The sequence below is a fragment of the Pelodiscus sinensis genome, chromosome 15 (assembly GCF_049634645.1).
Source record: "Pelodiscus sinensis isolate JC-2024 chromosome 15, ASM4963464v1, whole genome shotgun sequence".
NCBI lineage: Eukaryota > Metazoa > Chordata > Testudines > Trionychidae > Pelodiscus > Pelodiscus sinensis.
In genome coordinates, this window is record NC_134725.1 from 15521776 (window position 1) to 15547501 (window position 25726).

The following is a 25726-nucleotide window of genomic DNA, read 5'->3' on the forward strand; positions in this document are numbered from 1 at the left end:
CAGTCTGATTTACAGATTCAGGTCAGACAGAAGCGTTTACTGTGATCACAGGAGAGGACGCAAAAAGACGTACTCTGCCTTAACAAAGAAATCTCGGAGTTTATATACCTATGTAATTCCCGGGAGCACATAATGCAATTTAGCAGAAAACCAGAACCATATGTACTTAAGTGGTTACATCTGTTAGTTCTCCATGAGTACATCTTTTTTTTGCAAACCTTGCAGTTTCTTTGTCTGTAACTCAGCTTGCTCAGAAGGCTCCCTTCTGACAGACCACACACCACGAATAGACCCAGTCCTTTGACCAAACTTTCAAGCCTTGTATGGCCTACATCCACAGTGACAAAAACACGTTGTGATTTCCCTTCCCCATCTGCACAGCTGAGCTCATGCCAATCCCAAGCTGAATTGTCTATAAAACCCTGCCTGGTGCCAACACTGATGCTCAAGGGGCACTGACTGACACAGGCCTTACGTGTCTAACGACCCTCACCAGAAGACCGCACCCCTTCACACTCGGCACTTTCCCTGTGGTCAGGAGGCCCAATGAGACAGCATCAGATTTGCATAAGGATGGAGCTTGAATGTGCCTCTCCCAGAAGGATCAATAAAAGGGGCAGATATTGTCAGGCGATCACAGCACGTTTGGTGGGTTTTTCTCCCAGGCTCTGAGATCTCCTCACCATGCTCTGGGCTCCCCTCATTGTCCTGCTGGGGACGTGCTGCACAGGTGAGGACGGGAAAACATTGAGCTTGCTGCTGGACTCCGTGCAGAAACGGTGCCACTAGCACCACAATGGTCTGAGGGGACTTACACAACTTTTGTCCTTATTTTCCCAGGTTCCAGCTCGCAGCCTGTGCTGACTCAGCCGCCTTCAGCGTCAGTGTCCCCAGGAAACACCGTGAAACTCTCCTGCACCATGAGCAGTGGGACCAGCATCAGTGGCTACAACGTGAGGTGGTACCAACAGAAACCGGGGAATTCCCCACGGTACCTGCTGAGATACAAGTCAGATTCTGACAAACACCAGGGCTCCGGGGTCCCTGCTCGGTTCTCGGGTTCCAAGGACACGTCCAGCAACACCTGCTATTTGACCATTTCTGGGGCCCTGGCGGAGGATGAGGCTGACTATTACTGTGTTGTGTGGCACAACGATGCTTGTCACAGTGACACAGTCAGATGGGGAAGTGAGACAAAAACCTTCTTTGTCTTCCCTTCCACCAGCCTGGGGCCTGCACATGCTGCTAGTTTTGGTCTCTCCCTATAACATATCACACTAATACTTGCTCTTCACAGCACATAGCAGCTCCTTACAGCCGGTGATGGGATCAGAGCCAGATTAAGAGACAGGCACCATCTATATGCCTAGGCCCAGGGTCTTGGGAATGAGATCTTAATCTCAGCCGTCATTAAAATAAAATATCCAGCCATGCCTCACGGGCTGCTAAGGAAAGCTTGAAGTGTGACCACAGTGTGGCTCACGCCTGCCTCTCTCTACAGGGGGCCTGGATCAATAGCTCCGAGAGCTGTGACCCTTCCCCCCCATTCATCTTCATCCTTTCAACCTGCTGCTCTGTGGAGGTTCTCAGCAGCAGAGAGTTTGGGGGTCCTGGCTGATGCCATCTGAGCACAGCTCTGCTGGGCTGGTGGCCACATGTAGCAGGGCGCTGATGGCGTCCCAACTTAATCTTCATCCAGGAGGCTGCAGCTGCCTGAACAGGTGCCTGATTGTTGCCCAATGTGAATAAGCCAAGAGCTTAATCAGCCCAATTAGCACGGAGCAGAACGTCCTCAGGGGAAGAGGGGAAGGCTGGGCAGGGCTGGGAGAGATGCTGCCTGCACCCTGGAGCATCAGGGACAGGATCCTGGCAAGTGTGATACCAGCCACGGGAGGTAATATCAGTCAATGAGAACCACCCACTGCAGGGACTCACTGTGAGGCTGCTGGGCATAGGTGGTGGGCCAGGGAGGTGTGTGGCACGTTCCCATGTGCATTAGGACTGGAAGAAACAAATGGTGCAATCACACCCAATCCACACCCCTTAAATACTCCCACTACACTACTATTTGTAGTACCGTACCACTGGTGCTCCAGCTCCAGCAGCTGCCCTGCGGTCTGCCCTGCCCACAGCACTAGCCCACTCTACAAGGGAGCAGCAGCTGCCTCCTGGGAAGGGGAGTGCTGCCGTGAGGCTCTGCAGAGGTGGTGGTGGGATTGAAATTCTTTGTGCGCACCCAGGCAGGCGGACACCTGAAAGGGAACTCAGATCTCCATGCCCTCCAGTCTCAGCATGTGCAGGGGGAGCTACGGCTCCAATTACACCCTCATGAGACGTCCCTACTCAGGGCCCCTGGGATCTTGCCAAGAGAGCATAAGAACAGCCACATGGGGTCAGACCAAAGGTCCATCCAACCCAGTGCCCTGCCTGCCAACAGTGGCCAGTGCCAGGTGCCCCAGAGAGGATGAACAGAACAGGGAGTCACCAAGTGCTCCCTCCCCGTCTCCCATTCCCAGCAAAGAGGGGTAAGGCGGATCCTGAGGTTTGTAGTGTAACCCATGGGCTGCCAGTTAATGGCACAGAGCTGGATTCTTTATTAATCACGGGGCAGCATTGGCCTGTCCCGGAGTGACATTTGGCTGGCAGGCATGTGAATGAGCAAGTTACACTGGGCACACACCCGGACTCCATATAACTAGCTGCACCTCCCTGCGGGAACCAACCCACACGGCCTTAACGTCTGCCACCGCGCAGCAAAGGGGTGTGTGAAAATGGCCACTGGTATCGCTCAAAGGGGCAAACGTACAGAAACCTCCTGGGAGACGGCGGCTGCTCTACCTTTGGGTCACTCCTTATCCTAGGGGGAAGGTCACAGACTGGGACATGAGAAAGGAAAAACTGCTCTTGGTAGATACTTGTATGACTCTCAATTGTGCTGGTTTGAAAGGGCTCTGTTCCAACAAGACTTTTAGCACTGACACAACATGGGAGCAAACCTCATCGCAGCCACTACAGCTGCCCCATACAGTGACTAATCTCTCCAGAGGTGGGAGGAAGCTGATGACTTGCTCACCCTGCATCACACAGAGAAGGAGACCAGCCCCTGAAGGAGCAGCTGGGGTGTGCACAGTGACTGTGAAGTGATGCTGCTCCACAGCCATGCAGAGGAACAGCCCCAGGCTGTGTGTGACACTGACCACTAGGAGGAGCTGATCATCCACAGCCCATAGGATGCCCAATGGGGTTTGCAGTTCCCAGTGACCGGCTGGCAGCTGCTGGGCTAGAGGCATCTCTGGGCTCAGGGGTTTCAAACCCTCACAGCTCTCACACGGCTGGTAGGAATGAGGTTCCCTGGGGCCTTCTGCTCTGAGGGCCCAGCTCTTCATCCAGCCCCTTCTGTCCTCCCTGTTCCACGTTCTCCAGGGCAGAGGCTCCCCCCAGGGGTATGATGAAACCCCCAAACCCTGAGGGCAGAGAGGGAGAAGCCCTGCAGCTGCCAACACCTGCAGCCCACCTCCACCTAGCTTCCCCCTCCCCCCGTCACTCCATGCTCTGCCCTGGGGGAGCCCGTGTAAGGGGGATGATCAGGTGACCCATCCCCCCCTGCTGGCCCCACAACTCACAGGGACCAGCCAGCTCCTCGCTCTCCTGAAATGGGGCTGGCCAGAGTCAAAAGAGCAGGTGAAAGGAGGCAGCTGGAAGAGCCACCCCAGCCTCCCACCCACATCCCAGCGCCGGAGACCAGGGGAGGTGACTGCAGGGATTGTGGGTTGGGGCCACAACAACAAATCTCAGCTGGTTTGTTACCCCAGGGGCAGGCAGGCGGATGCTCAGCACCATGAAATAAGGGGTGTGGCCGGTTGTGCAGCCTGAAAGTCCTCAGCTCCAGGGGTCTCTACTGTCCCCTGGCAAAGGGTAACCCAAAGCATTGCTCTTACCCCAGTTACAATGGGGCTTTATACAGACAGCTGCCCCTCCCTGTGTTTCTATCCTCCCTATGGGGCGGGTGTCCATAGGCTTTGGCAGCCAATCAGCCACGAGCAGATTTGCATGAAGGGGCCATTCCCCAGTGCTGGTGTTTTAAGGGGGAATCGGAGGATCCCAGCCACAGACCAGTTTGCCTCAGGAAGCCGAGCTCGTCTGGATCCACCATGGCCTGGGCCCCCCTGCTCCTCACCCTGCTCACCTACTGCTCGGGTGCAGTAACTCAAAAAGATTTTAATCCAAAAAGATTTTCCCTTCCCCAGCTGCCTGTGCTGGCTGCCTGCAGAGTGAGCTCTCTCTCCGCACAGCAATGAAACAGCGAATTGATCCCTCTGTTTTCTCCTCTTTTCCCAGGTTCTCTGGCCCAGTACGTGCTGACTCAGCCACCCTCAGTGTCTGTGTCTCCAGGGCAAAACGCTCAACTCACCTGCTCCGGGAACAACATTGGTAACAAGGTTGTGCAGTGGTACCAACAGAAACCTGGCAACGCCCCCCTACTTGTGATATATAACGATGACAGCAGGCCCTCCGGAATCCCTGACCGATTCTCTGGTGCCAACTCCGGGAACACGGCCACGTTAACCATCACTGGGGTCCAGGCGCAGGATGAGGCTGATTATTACTGTCAGGTGTGGGACGATGACAGTAGCTCTCCTCACAGTGACCCAACCGGATGAGGAAGTGAGAGAAAAACCTCCTCATTAAGAAAAGCCTCTTAACATTCTTTCTTGTGATGGGGGGGTGGGCTAACAGTTCAGAGGTGGGGACAGGCCTGCATATTTCAATTTCCCAGAAACCTTTCAAGACAAGGTTCCCAGCCACTTTTAGTGTCTAATGCAGGTTTGTTTGCGAGCACCACTTTGATGGAATGTGAAATTTCATCTATAGTCTATATATGTTTCCTGTGTGACTCTGCATTCCGTAGGTGATGATCTAATGGGAATTATGAAGCATGAAAGTGTTCCTAGTGCATTTTTGGCATTTCACACAGAGCTGAGGACTCAGATGTCCTCACTGCCTGGAAACACGTAAAGCCCTCCTGCATAGTGGAACCAGCTTCAAAGACCACAGTGAACACTATTCCCAGCAGGATATCGGGGGTTCTCCAGGGTACATTAGTTCCCTCTTAGATTCTGAGAAAAAACAGGGCACTAGTAGTATAAGCTCATACTACTGGCTCTGCTGGAGTACCTGCTTCTGCCTGTGCATATCAGGAGATACCCAGTAGCACCCTGTGCTTAGCCACCTGAAGGGTTCACAAGGTGAGGTTGCTGTCATTGTGTTCTGGTTTAGTAATGGAAGCAAGACAAAAATCTTCCCCTCACTCCTGCAGCCTGTACTCTGCTGGGATGTTCATGTCTTGCTGTTTGGTTTCTGTCTTTACCAGGGTTCAAAGATCGCTGAACTGGGCTGGAATGTCACCCCAACGTTTTTCTCTGCATAAACCTGTCTGTGCACATTCTGATTTGTAACATCATACATGTACATTGTCTAGCACTTCCTCAGGGTTCAGAAGAAAACTGTGCATTGACTGGGTACAATGTTTCCTAAGACTCTGAGCTATAGCTTGTAAGAGCCTCCCCAAGGAAGTGCAAACTGTCATATTTATCTCAATGGCCCCTGAATTCTGAAACCCAACAGACAAGTACAGTCAGATGGAGAATGCAGACATTATTCAAAGATGTTACAGGGCAGAATATATAAGTGACTGTGTTGTATTTGTAAGATTAGGTGCCTTCTCTCTCCCTTGTGCTCTTTACCACTGGGCAGGAAGCAAAGTTATCAATAGCATAAATGCAGATTTATCATACTCTCCTATTGTCTGTATTTTCTATCAGTTCTCCCAAGCCCCACAGTGTGCACATTAGACATTACAAACATTTTTTTCAGCAGCGCCACTACAATGACAGGCTGTCTGGAAGACTCCCAGGCCATGCTTAGAAATAGACAAAATTCCCCCGTGCATTAGAAACACATACTTTACAAACCAGTCAAATTTGGTCCTGAATCTCCATGGCAGTGCCTCCCTGTCTGTGCCCAGCTGTGGCTGCTGGAGTCAGTAGACTCACTGTGCTGCGCGGTCGCAAGCCTGGGGACAGAGGGCAGAGTGTTTTCTATGGGGAATCTTCCGTGTTGGCCTTTGGTGCTCAGACCGTGGTTGGTCCCGCAGATCATGAGTCACAGAAAAAGGTCCCTCTCTTCACCCAGGTTTTATTTTTACCCCCCCCCCCCCGCTTTACCCTAGGGGAAAGCTCAGTTTAAATGGTATTTCCATGGCAGTCAGGTTAGTGTCTGTGGTATTGAATAGCAAACATGTGCCCAAAGGGGGTATGGGACATGTGCTTGCTTGCAAGGAGTTACATACTATTGTAAGAATGGAGTGGCCCCTACGATCACTCCCTAAATTCCCCCAGTCCCAGTGTGTCTCCCAACCTTGGGGCTGGAGGGCTGTGAGGGGTTTGGAAGGTCGCTATCTCACTCCTCACTTTTCCCAGTGCAGAGCTGGGCTCAGTCCTCTCTCCCTGCAGCTCCGATAGATGTGGCAGGTCAGAGATAGCATGTAACTTCCCGTGGTGAGTGAAGCCCCACCAGGTCTATGCAAGTATCAGAGGGGTAGCTGTGTTAGTCTGAATCTGCAAAAGCGACGAGGAGTCCTGTGGCACCTTATAGACTAACTGAAGTGTAGGAGCATAAGCTTTCGTGGGCAAAGACCCACTTCCTCAGATGCATGTAGTGGAAATTTCCAGAGGCAGGTATATATTGTCCTGCATATTTATACCTGCCTCTGGAAATTTCCACTACATGCATCTGACGAAGTGGGTCTTTGCCCACGAAAGCTTATGCTCCTACACTTCAGTTAGTCTATAAGGTGCCACAGGACTCCTCGTCGCTTTTGCAGGTCTATGCAGACAAGCTCTACAATGGTGGTGGGCGACCTGTGTCCCACCGGGGTGCTATGGAAGCCCACAAGACATTGTGTTTGCCATTGCCCACGTTGCCAGTTTCTGTTGAGTTTCATCCGAGAGGTTTGCTCCGACCAGTGTTACAAAATGTCACGCACTGCAAGCCAGGGCTCAGGCAGGGCTTGACTGCACACAACACTGACTGAGAGAGTCCTAAGCTCCCTCTGCAGCCAATCCCAGCGCTACTCCGGCTCAATCAGCACATCCTATAAATCTTAGGTGCGCATGCGCAGTTCCCAAAACTACCACGTCCCTGGAGATGCTCTTGATGACAACAATGTGGTGGCTGACCCAGAGGGAGGAGGGTCACTTAAGTGGCCCATTCAGTAGCCCATGGAGTTTGGGACACTAATACATAAACACCAAACTCTACACTTGTAGGGCCGCAGTTTGTCCTGTTACCCATGTGGCATCTCCAGAGAAATCAGAAGTAGCTGGGCAGTGACTTTCAGAGCTCTGCCCCTTTCTCTGCCTTTGCCTGCCCCACACAGGCAATCCCAGTGTCTCTCAGCAAGGGACAGGCCTAAACCCTGTGCTGGGAGAGGTGTCAGCTCCACACTGCTCAGCTGATGCATTGAAGAGCTGGTGTAGCCAATGGTCCCACAGGTGTCAGGGCTGCCAGGGCCGGCTTGAGCCATTCCTGCACCCTGGGCAGCGGGAGCACGATGCATGCACGGCTTCACCGCCGGGTGCACGGCGCATGCACAACCCTGCCTTCTGTTGCGCGGAGCCCTTTAAAACTGCCATCAGGCATCCCCCCGCCCATTGTTTGGTGCCCTGGACAGCTGCCCAGCTAGCCACACTCTTAATTTGGCCCTGAGGGCAGCAGCCCGGCCCCTGCTTCTCTGATACCCAGATGAATTGCCAGTCACCTGAATGAAGTGCTGGAGACAAACCTTGACCCCATCAGTCAGTGCCTGAGCCGTTCCCTCTCCCCAGTGTGTGACAGTGTATCGCTGGGTCCCCCAGCACAGGAGGAGGGGATCGGCTGGTGTCTCTAGGGTACTCATCTCTAGGGTACTCGGTGTCACCAGCTGGCCCATGCTGAGTGCGGGGCATTGGCACTTCAGTGGGAATAGTAACCGGCCCTACCAGTGCCAGGCAGTGCAGCTCCTTAGTCCAGTTGCTGTCACAGAACCATGTTTCCAGGAGCGTTGTAGCTGTACACTAGGTTCAGCCATTTCCTTGTGAACAGGGGCCAAAGCCTGTGAACAGCCAAGCCCATGGCACAAGCAGAAATGCCCCTACCCTAGGGAGAACTTCAAAAAAGCAGATTTCTGACATGAATCTGCTGGGACCGGCTGTTTGCTCTGCATGCACGGAGCCTGCCAGGCTGCCAGGGATACAAGGGACAGGATGGGTGTTGGTCATGGTACCAGGAGGGTGAAGGCATTGGACTGTGATGGCAGAGTGTGCACTGCTGCTGTACGGCTTGGACATCAGTGACCCTGGAAACAAGTCCCATGTAACAAGCCCTGACACAGTGACAGTACAATGGGAGCCACTCTAAGATACCCCCAGCAGCTGTGCAGCTTAACATTAAGACCCACAGAGGACCTCTGTGTTACACATCAATCCCTGTTACACATCACTTCTGTGTTAACCATCACTCTGTGTCGAACAACAGGCCTGTCCTGAACGTCATTCCTTGTCAAAAATCACCACTGTGTTGCACATCACTCCATCCTGCAAATCACTCTCTCTTACTCATCACCTTCACATTGCACATCATTATATGTTACATGTCACATCCATACTGGTGCACATAAGAAAATTCACCCTGTACAGGATAGGAAAATCACAAACCACACTCTATCCATACCCCTTCTCGGATGAACTTTTCCAGCTACATGGGGTTGTTTGCCAACCTGAAACACCCAGGTCCATCAGGTACATGTGCAGTGCTAGATCCTGGCAGGATCCAATGGCTGGAAATTGGGACTAAAAAATACAAACAGAAACTACGGTGTGAATATTTAACATTAGGATGTGGGTTCAGTGAGGGTACAATTTACTGTGGGTCATGATGGATTCTCCATCACTGGCACCATTTGATTTCAGAAGGGATGTTTTTAAGGGATACGCTGGTTGAAACAGGAATGACTTCAGGGCTTTTTTGGACGTGTGTTACATGGCGCTCAGGTTGGATGATCACAATGGAGTCTCTTCTTGCCTTGGAACCAGTGGTTTGGTCTAAAGCACGGCTGGAAACAGGCTGCCCAGAGCAGGTAGCCGGGTACATACAAGTGCTGCCAGCCATTCTGCTGCGTTGTTAGTTTGTCCGCTCCAGTGAGGAGCCCAGTAGCAAATTTTGTTCTCGAGGTCAGTACAAGGGGAATGACAAAGTCGTCCCTTAACCTTGCTCTGGGGAAGCCAAAATAGCCTCGGCTCTTAAAGTCTATGGCTTTGAGGTGTGTCCATGGGCAGTTAACCCTTTGAAGCAGGTTAAGTCTCTGAAGAACAGCAGAAACACAAGCATCAGCTTCACTGGAACTGAAAAAAAGCCCTTATAAATTAGAAGGCCATCACACAATGCAGGCTGTCCCATTCACATGATTTGGCTAGGGCCAAAAAGGATAGGAGCAGATTAGCATAAAAGAGGAGCTTAGCTGCTCCTCACTCACAGAGACTGATATAAGGGCCAGGAACTCTCCGGCAAAGTCAGCATGACCAGTCTCTCCCAACGCCAGCAGGCAGCTCTCGGAGGGGACAGTCATCCTGTCTGGCAGGGCTCCGAGGGCCTGAGATCTCCTCACCATGCTCTGGGCTCCCCTCATTGTCCTGCTGGGGACGTGCTGCACAGGTGAGCACAGGGAGGGCAGGTTAAATACCCATGGAAGTTATTGCTGGAGCACGAGGCACAAACTGACTCACTGGTGGCTGGGGAAGAACAAGGAGGGTTTGACAGATTTTTACCATTATTCCCAGGTTCTAGCTCCCAGAATGTGGTGACTCAGCCGCCCTCAGCATCCAGTGTCCACAGGAAACACCGTGAAACTCTCCTGCGCCATGAGCAGTGGGACCAGCATCAGTGGCTACAACGTGTACTGGCACCAACAGAAACTGGAGAATTCCCCACAATACCTGCTGAGATACAAGTCAGATTCTGACAAATACCAGGGCTCCGGGGTCCCTGCCCGGTTCTCGGGTTCCAAGGACACATCCAGCAACACCGGCTATTTGACCATTTCTGGGGCCCTGGCGGAGGATGAGGCTGACTATTACTGTGCTGTGTGGCACAGCAGTGCTTGTCACAGTGACACAGTCAGATGGGGAAGTGAGACAAAAACTTCCTCGTCCTTCTGGGCTGAGAGGGGAAGTGAACAACTTGCACAATTGACTCTCTTCTTGCCCCAGTCACACATCACATGAACAGTTGGTCTATGGAGTAAATTTCACCTCCTCACATCTGGAAGGGGCCTCAAGGCCAGTTTATGTCACAGGCTCTCTAGGCTTCTGTTCTGTGTCCCAGGTTCCTGGTACAATGCTGAGGTCAGAATCCCATCTTTAGAAAAATCTCTTTCACCATCATGATGTAGTACAAACCTGAGCAATGTGATCTGCATGTAACAGAGCCTGCCTGAATGCGCAGAGAGCCTGAAACAACAGACACAGCATTTCTGTAGCTTCCCAATTGCAACCCCCAGCACTTTGAGGGCAGAGTTACTGAGGCTGTTCCTACAAGGGTCTGCTGGGGAGGGGTCAGCAGGCAACCCCAGAGGCCTCTGCCTGGCTGGGTGAGCACTAGCCCTCCTGCTGCAGGGCCAGAGTGCTGGTGACAGGTGCACTGGGCCAGAGAGCTGGGACTCCCATTCTACACCGGATGGAATCCACTTGCTGTGCTCTCTCCTGTGTTGATGGCCCTGACAAGGTGAGGAGCAGCAGGGCTGCACTGTGGGGGTGGGTCCGTCATACAGTTTTGGTGGATACAGAAGCTTGCCCGAGACTTCAGATTGCCTGTCTCTGACAGGGACAGCACTGTATGGCCCCTGTCCCCCTCAGACTGCTGTGCTTAGGCTGAACCATCTCTGCCCTTCCTCCAGCCCAGTCTCTCTCGGGTGATGGAGCTGGGTGTATCAGACTGTAAAGGAATCAGAACCCTGGCTGAGCAGCCCCCGGAATCGCTAGGGGAGGGAAGGAGCCACCGACCTGCTCTCTCAGGAGTTTTCACGACTGCTGCAATTCTCCCTTCACACCTGCTGGGGAGCAGGGAAAATGGGTGGAGCTGCAGCCCCAGTAAAGCCTCATACAACATCCCCCTTTACATCTCCACGGCTCACTGGCCTATGACTGTCAAATCTGCCTCCTCGCTGTCCAGCTGGGCTCTGACACAGGGTCTCTCAAGCTGTTCTTCCTAGTGAGTGGGAGCAACTTGTCAGCCTGGGTAGAAGTGTTTGTGTCAAGTGTGGGCTCTTCAGGGCCGGGGAAGCGCAGGAGAGTTGCTGTCTGCCCAGGCTCTGACCAGAGTCAGTTCTGGAAGTAACGTTGTGTCCTGTCACCCTGGCAAAGTTGGGCTGAGATTCCTGGGAGAACCAGGGAATAAAACTCCTCAGCATAGACCCAGACTCCATAGCACTGATTGCCCCTCTGCCAGGGAGCCGGCCTGCCAGAGCAAAACTTTTGCCGTGGCTCAAAAAGAGCTCACACTGCTGTCACAATAGGGGTGCTGCTGTGAGGGAGAGAGGCAGCAATACCAATATATACAGGGAGGTGGGGGGAGGTGGCTTCTCTCCTTTCCAGGCAGGTGCAAGTGCCCACGTGCTGGGGGAATCCCTTCCACAGCTGTGAGCAGGCTGGGGAGTGATCAGTCCAGAGAAGAACACCCTGACAGGAACAGTGGGAAGGCTGGAAACAGCTGTGCAGAGGTGGCACCTGCAGAGTGGGACAGTCAGTGGGGGCAGCGTTCGGAGGAGTCAGCCAGCAGGGTCTAAGCGCCTGTGAAAGGCGGCAAGGACTGGCCAGAGCGACACCAACACTGGCCAGCAGGGGGAGCCCTCCCCTGTCCAGCACTGGCGCTGGGAGTCCAGCAGTGCACAAGTGTCAGGGGGCCCAGCACTGGGCTGGAGACGTCTCTGGGCTTTGGGGCTTTCTCTCCTTCCTCCACTCTCCCAACTTTCGCTATTGTCTCAAACCCCACTCCCCTCTCTGCGCCCCTCTGGGGCAGGGCTGTTCACACTGGCACCCTGCTTGCCATGGCAGAATGGGCACCACAAGTTCACCAAAACGCAACCCCAGGGAAGGGAGCTGAGAGGAGAGGAGCAGTTCTCTCCCTCCTTCTGCTGACACAAACCCCTCTCCCCCCTCTTTTACCCCTCTGCCCACGCGCACACACACACAGACACACTCGCCTTCTGCAGGGAGCAGCTACTGAAAGCTGTCAGGAGCCAGCTGCTCTGGGTACAACCCCTCTCCCCTCCATGGTTCACAGCATCTGTGGTGTGTTCTTTGCCATCTCTAGGTATGTGTCTCTGATAATGGTCTGTACAGATATAGCGCTTTGGGAGCCCGTCCCCCTCACAATCAGCTTTATTTTCCATTCTCACAGAATGCTACGTTTGCAGAGACCTCAGGACATCATCGAGTCCAACCCCCTGCTAAAATAAGGACCAACCCCAACTAAATCATCTCAGCCAAGTTTTCCTTCCAACTGGAAAACAGAACAGCTCGCAGGCCTGTCAGTAGCTGTCTCTGAGTGGAGGGAGGAGTCAGAAGCAGCCAATGAACAGGGAGCAGATTTGCATGAAGGAACAAGTCTCCAGCTTTGAGGTTTTTAAGAGACAATCAAAGGATCCCAGCCACGGACCTGTTTGGCTCAGGAAGGATCTACCATGGCCTGGGCCCCTCTGCTCCTTGTGCTCCTTGCCTACTGCTCAGGTGCTGTGAAGGAGGGAGAAGCTATTCTCAGTCGATCAGTCACAGGGGACTTTGATTTGGAAGTCATTTCTGCCAGTGGTTGTTAGCAGAGAGCTCTAATCATCATGATCTTACTCTGGGTTTTCTCCTTCTCTTGCAGGTTCCCTCTCCCAGTCCATGCTGACTCAGCCACCGTCAGTGTCTGTGTCTCCAGGGCAAAATGCTCAACTCACCTGCACAGGAGAAAAGGTTGATAAAAACTATGTGCACTGGTACCAACAGAAACCTGGCCAGGCCCCCCAACTCGTCATATATAAGGATAGTGAGAGACCCTCTGGAATCCCTGAGCGATTCTCTGGGGCCAGCTCTGGAAAAACAGCCACGTTAACCATCACTGGGGTCCAGGCGCAGGACGAGGCTGATTATTACTGTCAGATGTGGGACAGTGACAGTAGCTCTGCTCACAGTGACACAGCCTGATGGGGAAGTGAGACACAAACTGCCTGTTGACATGAGGGGGGGTGGTTCTTCAATCTTTCTGTGACTGTTTGAGGAGCCCAAGCCCTTCTGCGCAGCCTGGTGTCACAGTATCGCTCCTAGTAATCAGTGGGGTGGGTAAGGGATGAATCTTCCCTCTCCTAGCATAGGCCCACCAGTTTGCTACACTGCTTGTGACTGAGAGCCCTGGGGGTCCTGAGGAAAGGGAGGGAGCCACGTCCCTGCCTCTCAGGAAGGTGGCCAGGTTCCTCATCGGCCCACCAGCTGCTCCTCTTCTAAATCAGATGCTCAGAGGCATGAGGTAAGTGCACAGCGGTGCCGTTGCCAAGTGCTGTGAGGGCTGTCACTGGGCACCTGCAGGACTGGGCATGTGCAGAGCCGGGCTTGAGCACTTAGGAGTTTGTGGAGAGTCCCCCGTGAGAGCAGCGCTGGGCCTCAGGAGGCAAAGGCGGCTCCTCTGCAGTGTCGTATCCCCGGGTCAGTGGGATCCCGAGCACGTGGCAGGAAGTGCGTTCCAGCCCACGGAAGCTTTGCCCAAAGAAATGTGTTTGTGTGTCGGTGCCGCAGGACTCCTCCTCCTTGTGGCTGGGACCGATGAACATGCCACACCTGTTACTTTGTCAGTTCACCAGGCTCGGGACAGATCATGGTACTTTAGCAAATCTCCATCTTTTTCAACCTGATTCTGACTGCTGGACACAGGGGCAGCATTTGGAGTGGAACAATGTCTGACTTCTCTGCAGCTCTCATTATATTGCACTCTCAGGCTGCTTTCTGCAGGCTTGCAGTTCGAGGGCAGGGAGGACAATACTTCCCTCAGTTCTCCCCCCTATCACTCCCTCAGATATTAGGAATGGCAACATACAAAAACCTGTAGGGGAACACTTCAATCTCCCTGGACACACAATTGCAGATCTAAAGGTAGCCATCCTGCAGCTAAAAAACTTCAGGACCAGACTTCAAAGAGAAACTGCTCAGTTACAGTTCATCTTCAAGTGTGACACAATCAGCTCTGGATTAAACAGAGACTGTGAATGACTCCTTAACTACAACAGCAGCTTCTCCTCTCTTGGAATTCACACCTCCAGATCAGCTGCTAGAAGTGGGCCTCATCCTCCCTGATTGGATCCACCTTGTCATCTCCAGCCTGATTCTTGCCTGCACATTTATACCTGCCTCTGGAAATTTCCACTACTTGCATCTGACGAAGTGAGTCTTTGCCCACGAAAGCTTATGCTCCAACACTTCAGTTAGTCTATAAGGTGCCACAGGACTCCTCGCCGCTTTTCCTGACTCTAGAATGTCTCAGTCTGCATCTGGGTGCTTGCAGCTGCCTAGGTAAGGGATTGATCCCTTCAACTGAAAAGTTGTGGCCCTGATCATCCAGACCCGAGAATCAGCTCTAGATCTTACCCTTGGGGCATTTCATTTAATACCAACCATCAACCAGACATCGAGCCGTTGATCACTACCCATTGAGCCTGACAATCTAGCCAAATTCTATCCACCTTACAGTCCATTTATCCAACCCATGCATTCTTAACTTGCAAGAATACTGGGGGAGACCAACATTAAAAGCCTTGCTAAAGTCGAGGTATATCATGTCCATGGCCTTCCCCACATGTACAGAGCCAGGTACCTCCTCAAAGAAGCCAGTCAGGTAGGTCAGGCATGACTTGCCCTTGGAGAATACATTTTGACTGTTCATAATCACTGTTATCCCTTCCCTAAGAATCTCAGTCTCAACGGATTAGCTCAGAGATAAAAAGGCACCAGGATCATGTAAGTGGGCCCAGACCCAGGACAGGCATGAGGCATGTGCAGTCGTCCCTCCCTTCCACCCCCGCACATGGCCCCATATTTTATTAATGGATTCTTTCCAGGCTTGAGGAGCCTGTCTCCAATGACTCCCCCGGCTGAGCCCATTGGGGCCAGTGGGATGGATGGGGCGCAGTGAACTCTCCCTTGGGCTCTCTGTGCCCCAGTGCACACAGGCTGGCATCCTGAGTGAGTTTCCATGGGGGAGCAGATACTTGCAGCAGGCCTGGATCACCCTGTGACGTCTGGCAGCCAGGTTGCAGGGTGGCGAGAGACACTGTCCAGAGAACACGGAGCTCACCCATCAGCGCCTGGGATCCTGTCCTTGCTGAGACTTGGATCATGCCGACCAGCCCGAACTAGGCCCCGCATAAAAAAATTCCTCAACATTTATTGGCTGGTTGGCCCAGTACATTCCACATCCCAATGACATAAAAAATGAAACATTGGATACTTAAGAACAGTTTTCAACTTGTCTATCAGCTTTATGTAGCACAGAGGCTCTGACTATTTCTTTCCCTTCTTTTATTTCTCTCAACTCTCCCCCCTCCCCCCTCACCATCCCCTTTTCATAGCTGGATCTTTAATAACTCCATTCATTGAAAAAGTGGGCTGTGCTCAGAAAAGTACAAGATATCATCTATATGTTTTGTTAGAGTCTAAGGTGCTGCTAGACTATGTGTGGTTATTTAAGTTTTTCCCATTACAGACTAACTCGACTACCCCTGTGCAGCTTTAAAAATTTCTGAGAAAATTAGCCCAAAGGTAGGGGACAGGGTGGGCTGCATCAGCATGTAAAGGAATGACAGTTCTCACTAGCACGGCACAAGGACCACACACCTTCACGCCAGCTACTTTCCACAACAGTTGCACTTCTCCCTCCACACTCAGACCTGCTGGGGATTAGTATAAACAGTCGCAAGAATTACAAACGTGTGCCTCCAGTTTGAGAAATGTGCACCAATGGCACAGAGCCCTTTAAAGGAGGTTGTGCCACACAGGATGGTTTTTCTGACAGCCCCACGGGGCACACATTGGGGCATGTGAAAGGCAATTGCTGCTTTCAGTCAGTATTTCTATTAATCTGAATTATGCTGGCTTGCAGGCGCTCTGTTCCCACAGGACTTTTGGCAGTGACACGACATTGGAAAAAAACTCATCATGGCCTTTGCATCATGACTAATCTCCCCAGAGGTGAGAGGAAGCTGATGACTTGCTCACCCTGCATTACAGAGAGAAGGAGACCAGCCCCTGAAGGAGCAGCTGGGGTGTGCACAGTAACTGTGAAGTGACGCTGCTCCACAGCCATGCAGAGGAACAGCCCCAGGCTGTGTGTGACACTGACCACTAGGAGGAGCTGATCATCCACAGCCCATAGGATACCTAATAGGGTTTGCAGTTCCCAGTGACCAGCTGGCAGCTGCTGTGCTAGAGGCATCTCTGGGCTCAGGGGTTTCAAACCCTCACAGCTCTCACACGGCTGGCAGGAATGAGGTTCCCTGGGGCCTTCTGGTCTCAGGGCAAAGATTTTCATCCAGCCCCTTCTGTCCTCCCTGTTCCACATTCTCCAGGGCAGAGGCTCCCCCCTGCAGCACAATGAAACCCCCAAATCCTGAGGGCAGAGAGGGAGAAGCCCTGCAGCTGCCAACACCTGCAGCCCCACCCCTGCCTGGCTTCTCCTTCTCCCGTCACTCCATGCTCTGCCCTGGGGGAGCCTGTGTAAGGGGGATGATCAGCTGACCCCTGCTCCCCTGCTGGCCCCACGACTCACAGGGACCAGCCAGCTCCTCACTCTCCTGAAATGGGGCTGGCCAGAGTCAAAAGAGCAGGTGAAAGGAGGCAGCTGGAAGAGCCACCCCAGCCTCCCGCCCACATCCCAACGCCAGAGACCAGGGGAGGTGACTGCAGGGATTGTGGGTTGGGGCCACAACAACAAATCTCAGCTGGTTTGTTACCCCAGGGGCAGGCAGGTGGATGCTCGGCACCATGAAATAAGGGGTGTGGCCGGTTGTGCAGCCTGAGAGTCCTCAGCTCCAGAGGTCTCTACTGTCCCCTGGCAAAGGGTAACCCAAAGCATTGCTCTTACCCCAGTTACAATGGGGCTTTATACAGACAGCTGCCCCTCCCTCTCTGGTCCTGGCCTCCCCAATGGGTCTGGTGGCCTTAGACATTGGCAGCCAATCAGCTGCAAGCAGATTTGCATGAAGGGCCATTCCCCAGTGCTGGTGTTTTAAGGGGGATTCGGAGGGTCCCAGCCACAGACCCGTTTGCCTCAGGGAGCCGAGCTCGTCTGGATCCACCATGGCCTGGGCCCCCCTGCTCCTCGCCCTGCTCACCTACTGCTCGGGTGCGGTAACCCAAAAAGATTTTAATCCAAAAAGATTTTCCCTTCCCCAGCTGCCTGTGCTGGCTGCCTGCAGAGTGAGCTCTCTCTCCGCACAGCAATGAAACAGCAAATTGATCCCTCTGTTTTCTCCTCTTTTCCCAGGTTCTCTGGCCCAGTACGTGCTGACTCAGCCGCCCTCAGTGTCTGTGTCTCCAGGGCAAAACGCTCAACTCACCTGCTCAGGGAATAACATTGGTAGCAAGTATGTGCGCTGGTACCAACAGAAACCTGGCAGCGCCCCCCTACTTGTGATATATGATGGTAACAAAAGACCCTCTGGAATCCCTGAGCGATTCTCTGGTGCCAACTCCGGGAACACGGCCACGTTAACCATCACTGGGGTCCAGGCGCAGGACGAGGCTGATTATTACTGTCAGGTGTGGGACAGCAGCAGTGATCAGCCTCACAGTGAGACAGACCAATGAGGAAGTGAGACTATAAGTTCCTCATTAAAGAAGGCCACTTAACATTCTTTCTTGTGATGGGGGGTGGGCTAACATTTCAGGGGTGGAGAGGAACCTGCATATTTCATCTCCCGGAAACCCTTCAAGACAAACATTCTGTTAATGATGTCCTGAGAATGGCAGAATTCACAGCCCCTGGACATGCAATATTGTTGTAGCCCCATTTGTCCCAGGGAATTACAGAGATCATGTGGTGAGCTCTGTGTAGGTCCAAGCCTCATCTCTCCCCAACAGAAGATAGTTCAGTAATAGATATAACTATAGACAAGCCTATGGCACAAGCCGGAATGCCTCTGCCCCTAGGAGAACTTCAAAAAAAGAGCAGATTTCTGATATGCATTTGCTGGGAGCAGCTATGTGCTCTGCATACATGGAGCCTGCCAGGCTATCAAGCACACAAGGGAAAGGATGGGTGTTTATCATGGTACCATGAGGCTAAAGGTATTGGACTGAGATAAAAGAATGTCTTCGACAACAGTGACCCTGCAAAACAAGGGTGAAGGAAAACAAGTCCTATGTAACCGACGCAGTAACAGTACAATGGGAGCCACTCTAAGATACCCCCAGCAGCCGCGCAGCTTCCCATTATTCCCTCCATGGGAGCTCCGTGAAGGGGCAGAAATTTCCCAGTGAGCCATCCTCCAAAGGGCTGGCCAAAGGGCCAGATGGCGGCTGCTGGAGGAGGAGGGGGATTGTGAGGGGTGCTGCTGCCCTGCACTTTAAATTCCCCAGCACCAGCCATATACGGGACACAGTAGAGCAGAGGGAGCACATGCACGATGTGCTCAAAAGCCGTGCAACAGCTGAGAGGGAAGATGCCTGGGCATGGCGTGACGTCATGACCCAGGACTTTAAAACCACCTGGCCCAGAGGTGCACACATGACCCATCTCCAGCCCGGCAAGTGATCTGGAGCCCCGGAAGCAGTGGGAGCCAGGGCTGCAGGGACTTCCGGGGCCTGATCACAGACTCTAGCCCTGCAAACTGGAAGGCAGAAAAAGAAGGGGAAGGGCAAGGGGAAGGGGTGGGAGAGGAAGGGGCTTGTGCTGAGGGGAGGCAGGTCAGGAGAAGAAAGGGGAAGGTACCAAGGGACAGGGTGGAGGAGAGACAAATGCCAGGGGCTAAGTGCAGACAATGAGGAAAAGGGCAGGAGGGGAGGTGTCAGTGGGAGGGGGGACAGGGTGATATTGGGAGAGGAGAGGGGAAGGGCATTGGGAGCTAGAGGGGGAGGTGCTGGGAGAAGGCTTGAAAGAAGGGGTGGGCATGAGGAATGTGGAGATGGAGCAAGTCATGTGTGAGGGCACAGAAGGGTACGAGGTGAACTGGGGCAGAGAGTGGTGAGGGGGTGGGTATCAGGGAAAAAGGGGCAGGGGCAGTGAGGGAAGGGGGAGGCACCAGGAGGGTGCAGGGGTAAGGGAAGGTGCAGGTGCCAGGGGATTCTGGGGGTGAAGCACAAGGGCAGACACCTGCAGGGGAGGGACCAGCACCAGAGAAGAGGGGCAGGGCATGTATGTAGAGGGAGGTGTTAGGAGAGGGGATGAGGAGGGGTAGCTCACATGATCAGAGTGGGGCTACTGGAGGAGTGGGCACGGGGGGAGAGAAGGGCTGGTGGAGTAAGGGGAGGAGACATGGCAGCAGAAGGAAAAGGTAGAGGTTTATGAGATATTTATTAATAACTTGGATGCCACAGTGGCACATCCAAACAAGCCACATGAACTCAGTACTGGTGCATAACACAAAATTCATTCTGCTCATGGGAGGAAACTCTTAGAGGGAACACTTCCCCAGCATCTCTGCCCCCCTCCCCTCCAAGTTAATGTCACACACATTGGGTTAATGCAATTGCAAGATAGTTGCATGAGAGCGGTTTGGTGAGGGCTAAACTAACTAATCCCTATTGATAGGAGGATGGTGGGGAAAAGCCCTTCAAGAGGGTGACATGACACCTTTTACTTCTGGTCATGTGTCCATCTTGCCTCGAGAGTGTTACCTCCCGAGGCCTGGCTAATGGGAGTCAGGGGGTGTGGTTAATGGGAGTCAGGGGGTGTGGTTAACAGGGATCAGGGGTGTAGCTAATGGGGGTCAGAGAGTAAATTTAAAAAAAAATCTTTAATGTGAAAAAGTGGGCTGTTCTCAACCCATTTCCTATTTTGATTGCCAGTCCGCCCCTGGCTCCGTGTCACACATCACACCGTGTTGTACACCTCTATGTTGCTCATCGCTCCATGTTGCACAAGATCTTTGTGTTGAACATCACTTCAAGTCACAAATCACCACTGTGTTGCACATTGCTCCATGCTGCAAATCACTCTGTGTTACTCATCATCTTCGTGTCACACATCACTCTATGTTGCAAGCCGCCTCTCGGTGTCACGCATCCTTTTGTGTCACATCACTCCCTGTTGCATATCACACCCACACTGGTGCCCATAAGAAAATTCACTCCGATTACGATGGGAATAATTATAAGGAAGAAGGGATCCATACCCTTTCTCTGATGAACTTTTCCAGCTACCGGGATTGTTTGCAAACCTGAAACATCCAGGTTCATCAGGTGCATGTGCAGTGCTAGATGCCAGCTGAATCCAATGGCTGGAAGTTGAAACTAGAAAATCCAAACAGAAACTATGGTGTGAACATGAGGATGAAGGTACAATTTACTGTGGGTCATGATGGATTCTCCATCACTAGCACTATTTAATTTCAGATGGGTTGTTTTTAAGAGATGTGCTGGTTCAAACAGGAATGACTTGCAAGCGTTCTCAGGCCTGAGTTACATGGAGATCAAGATGGATGATCACATTGGGGTCTCTTCTTGACTTGGAACCTGTAGGTAGGTCTAAAGCGCGGCTGGGAACAGGCTGTCCAGCACAGGTAGATGGCCGAGTACATGCAACCCTGCCAGCCATTCCTCTGTGTAATTCGTTTGTCTGCCCCAGTGAAGAACCCAGTAGCAAATGTTGTTCTCTAGGTCAGTACAAGTGGACTCACAAATTCATCCCTTAACTTTGTTCTGAGAAAACCAAACTAGCTTCAGCTCTTGGAGTCTATGGCTCTGAGATGTGTCCCTGGGCTGTTAACCCTTTCGAGCACATTAAGTCTTGGTAGCACAGCAGAAACACGAGCTAATTCATTAACAACAACGTCACTGGAACTGGAGAACAGCCCTTATAAAGTAGAAGATCATCACCCAATGCAGGCTGTCCTGGTCACATGACTCTCTCAGGTGATGCTTGGGCTCAATGGGATATTAGGAGATTAGCATAAAGGAGGAGCTTAGCTGCTCCTCACTCATGAAGACTGATATAAGGGCCAGGAACTCTACAGCACAGTCAGCACGACCAGTCTCTCCCAACGCCAGCAGGCAGCTCTTGGAGGGGACAGTCACCCTGTCTGGCAGGGCTCCGAGGGCCTGAGATCTCCTCACCATGCTCTGGGCTCCCCTCATTGTCCTGCTGGGGATGTGCTGCACAGGTGAGCACAGGGAAGGCAGGTTAAATACCCATTGAAGTTATTGCTGGAGCCCGAGGCACAAACTGACTCACTGGTGGCTGGGGAAGGACAAGGAGGGTTTCACAGATTTTTACCATTTTTCCCAGGTTCCAGCTCCCAGAATGTGGTGACTCAGCCGCCCTCAGCATCAGTGACCCCAGGAAACACCGTGAAACTCTCCTGCACCATGAGCAGTGGGACCAGCATCAGTGGCTACGCTGTGAGGTGGTTCCAACAGAAACCGGGGAATTCCCCACGGTACCTGCTGAGATACAAGTCAGATTCTGACAAACACCAGGGCTCCGGGGTCCCTGCCCGGTTTTCTGGTTCCAAGGACACATCCAGCAACACCGGCTATTTGACCATTTCTGGGGCCCTGGCGGAGGATGAGGCTGACTATTACTGTGCTGTGTGGCACAATGATGCTTGTCACAGTGACACAGTCAGATGGGGAAGTGGCACAAAAACTTCTTTGTCCTTCTGGGCTGTGAGGGGAAGTGAACAACTTGCACAATTGACTCTCTTCCAGCCCCCTGTCACACATCACACAAACAGTTAGTCTATGGGGTAAATTTCACCTCCTTGCACATGGAAGGTGGCCTCAAGGCCAGGTGGTGTCACTGTCTCTCTAGGCCTGTGCCAAGCGTCCCAGGTTCCTGGTGCAATGCTGAGGTCAGAATCCCATCTTTAGAAAAATCTCTCTCACCTTGGTAATGTTATAAAAGCCTGAGCACTGTGATCTGCATGTAACAGAGCCTGCCTGAATGAGCAGAGAGCCTGAAACAACAGAGACAATAGGTGTGAATTGCGTGTAGTCATCTCTACAGCTCCCCAGTTGCACCATCTCAGTGGTTTGAGGGAAGAACAAACCAGGATAAAGGGTGGGCTGGAGCAGTATTGCTTTTGGGGTTGTTTATTGGTACAGATTCTTAATAGTAAGGTGATAGTCAGACACACACATCACATTCATGCTGGCAGTTTGGAGGCAGGCTGCAAGTGTGGGGCAGATTACTTTTGATTTTGCTGATGCCTGGAGTGCAAGCCAGGTGTCAGCTTCCTGGAGACTTGACCATGAGGTTCATTGTGAGATTGCCTCAAATCTTCAGGAGGCCTAACTTTCTCTGGGCTGGTCCCATGTTTCTACTCAGTTACTACATCTTCTCTGAGAGAAAGAGATTTTCCTGACTACTCATCAGTTGATTTATCCACTTTACAGGGTCTTTGCTTGCTTAAAAAGGTTACAGATCCTAAACTGCTTTAGATTGGATAGTCCTCATTCCCATTTCACACTCATTCCATAGGCTACATGTATAGTCATAAGTACATCTTAAGCAACATGGTTTCTAGGCAGAGTCTGGTTTTATGGCCTTGACATATAAACAAATCTAACCATAAATTGCATTGCTTGACATACAAAGAACAGAGCAACAAGCCATAATAAACAGCTTAAAATAAATTGCAACTAAGAAAAATAGAGAGACGTGAAGGGGAAAAGCAGAGGAGTATGTTTCATCTGCTAGACGCCAGGGAAGAGAAAGGAAGGGATTCGTGTCTGACAAGTTACAGCCTCCTGAAACTATCATCACTGTGGTTAGGCTGAACCATCTCTGCCCTTCATTTAGCCTAGTCTCTCTCAGGCGATGGAGCTGGGTGGGTCAAACTGTAAATGTATCAGAGCCCTGGCTGAGCACCACCAGGAATAGCTAGCAGAGGGAAAGGGGCCACATAACTTATTTCTCAGGAGTTTTCATGAATGCTGCAATTCTTCCTTCGCAGTCACACCTGCTGGGGAGCAGGGGAAGTGGGGGGAGCTGCAGCTTCAGTTAAGCCTCAACATCCCCCTTTACATCTCCACAGCTCACTGGCCTCCAACTGTCATAGCTGTTCTCAAGCTGTTTTTCATAGTCAGTGTGAGCAAATTTTCAGCCTGGGTAGAAGTGTTTGTGTCAGGTGTGGGCTCTACAAGGCCAGGGGAACCGCAGGAGAGTTGTTGTCTGCCCAGAGTCATTTGTGAAAGCAGCGTTGTGTCCTGGCACCCTGGCAAAATGTTGGGCTGAGATTTCTGGAAGAACCAGGAAATAAAACTCCTCAGCTTAGACCCAGTCTCCATAGCACTGATTGCCCCTCTGCCAGGGAGCCGGCCTGCCAGAGCCAAACCTCTGCCGGGCTCACAAAGGGCTGATGCTGGTGTCACAAGAGGGACGCTGCTGTGAGGGAAACAGGTGGCCAAACTAACACCTATGAGGTGGGGGGAGGTGGGTTCCCTCCTCTCCAGGCAGGTGCAAGTGCCCACGTGCTGGGGGAATCCCTTCCACAGCTGTGAGCAGGCTGGGGACGTGATCAGTCCAGGGAAGAACACCCTGACAGGAACAGCGGGAAGGCTGGAAACAGCTGTGCAGAGGTGGCACCTGCAGAGTGGGACAGTCAGTGGGGGCAGCGTTCGGAGGAGTCAGCCAGCAGGGTCTAAGCGCCTGTGAAAGGCGGCAAGGACTGGCCAGAGCAACACCAACACTGACCAGCAGGGGGAGCCCTCCCCTGTCCAGCACTGGCGCTGGGAGTCCAGCAGTGCACAAGTGTCAGGGGGCCCAGCACTGGGCTGGAGACGTCTCTGGGCTTTGGGGCTTTTCACCCCCCACCAGCTTTCACTATGGTCATGTGACCTCAGAGCACTGTGTGTGTTGGAGTCCCCCTCCCCACGCACCCCACGCCCCTCTCTGCGCCTCTCTGGGGCAGGGCTATTCACACTGGCACCCTGCTTGCTGGGGCTGGATGGGCACCACGAGTTCATCAAAACCCAACCCAACAGGAGGGAAATAAGGGGAGAGGAGCAGAAATTCTCCCCCTCCTTCTCCTGACACATCCCCCTCCCCAAGCGCACACCCTGGCCTTGAGCAGGGAGCAGTCACTGAACGCTGTCAGGAGCCAGCTGGGCACCAGCCCCAACATGGCTCACAGCACCTGTGGTGTGTTCTTCACCATCTCTGGGTGTGCGTCTCTGGAGCAGGGGGCAGTGCAGGAGGGGTCAGAGCCTCCCCTCCCCCAGTAGTGTGTCCCTCACAGCACCATCTCACAGCCCCATAACCACCCAGCAGCAGCCATATTGTTCACTCCACAGCCCCTGAAACCACCTCACAGCAGCTTCTAATCCCAGATGCCATCAGACCATTGATAAGTACCCATCGAACCTGACAATCTAGCCAGAGTTCTATCCACCTTACAGTCCATTTATCCAATCCATACTTCCTTAACTTGCAAGAATACTGTGGGAGACCATCATCAGTAGCCTTGCTAAAATCCAGTAATATCTTGTCCATGGACTTCCCCATATCCACAGAGCCAGTTACCTTTTCGGAAGTCCAGGGTCTATATTTTGCTACTCTCCTTTCTTTTTTTGGTTAAGATCCTGAACAGAACCATCTCATGTTCATGTCTTCCCAGGTTGTCATCCAGCTCGACTTCCCGTGCTAGTCCCTCCCTGTTTGTGTGCAGCAGTCCAAGCTGTGCAAGGCTCCTCGTTGTATCCTTCGGCACTTGTACCAGGAAGTTGTCCTCAACATTCTCCAAAAGCTTTCTGGATTGTCTGTGCACTGCTGTATTGATCTCCCAACAAATGTCAGGGTGATTAAAGTCCCCTATGAGAACTAGGGGCTCTGATTTGGAAACTTCTGTTATTTGTCTGAAAAAAACCTTGTCTATCTCATTCACCAGATATGGTGGTCTATACCAAATGCCAACCATGACATCACCCCTGTTACTCCCACCTCTAAACTTAACTCAAGCTCTCACAGGCTTTTCTCTGGCTTTAAAGTGGAGTTCTGACCAATCATACTGCACTGCTACAAACAGTACAATTTCTCCACCTTTTCCCCCCACCTATCCCCACTGAACAGTTCATACCCTTCCATGACAGTGTTCCAGTCATATGAGTAGTCCCATCAAGACTCCATTATTCCAATCAAATCATAGTTCTTTGGCTGTTCCAGGACTTCTAATTCTTCCTGCTTGTTTCCCAGCTTCTTGTGATGTTCTTGTGACATGTAGCTCCAGGATAAGCAGCACACTTCTGCAGAATCCTGGTCTGGACGGCACATAGATGATCAGTCCCTCTTAGGGGGAGTCCCTGACCAACACCACTCAACTTTCCTTAAGAATGGTGGCTATGGAACCCTCCTCCCACACATTCCTGGGACTGTACATCTCATGTCTTCTGATCAATGGGGTCTCCATCAGATCCCTTCTCTCAGAGGACTCTGCCAAAGTTTTTTCCAC

At 52.3% G+C, this 25726-nt stretch overlaps 1 protein-coding gene and 2 gene segments (V, D, J or C); all 3 read left to right on the plus strand.

The window, feature by feature from the left end:
- The window catches only part of LOC106731771 (immunoglobulin lambda variable 5-37-like), a 77789-nt gene that overhangs the window by 34768 nt on the left and 17295 nt on the right, over positions 1–25726 (plus strand).
- The window catches only part of LOC102460817 (Ig lambda chain C region-like), a 42785-nt gene continuing 27000 nt past the window's right edge, over positions 9942–25726 (plus strand). Inside the window, 1 exon segment of the V gene segment in view lies at positions 9942–10195. Within this exon segment, the coding sequence occupies positions 9957–10195 (239 nt within the window).
- LOC102458192 (immunoglobulin lambda-1 light chain-like) overlaps positions 12689–25726 on the plus strand; it is an 86984-nt gene continuing 73946 nt past the window's right edge. For 2 of the 3 annotated variants that reach the window (XR_012895963.1, XR_012895964.1), the window contains exons 1-2: positions 12690–12821; positions 12961–13258. Coding sequence is in view for 1 of the 3 variants with exons in the window: in XM_075898223.1 (XP_075754338.1) it covers positions 12776–12821; positions 12961–13258 (344 nt within the window). In the remaining 2 variants the exon portion in view is untranslated. Of the gene's footprint in view, positions 12822–12960; positions 13259–25726 lie in introns of all 3 variants that reach the window. The other variant, XM_075898223.1, reaches the window with a different exon arrangement.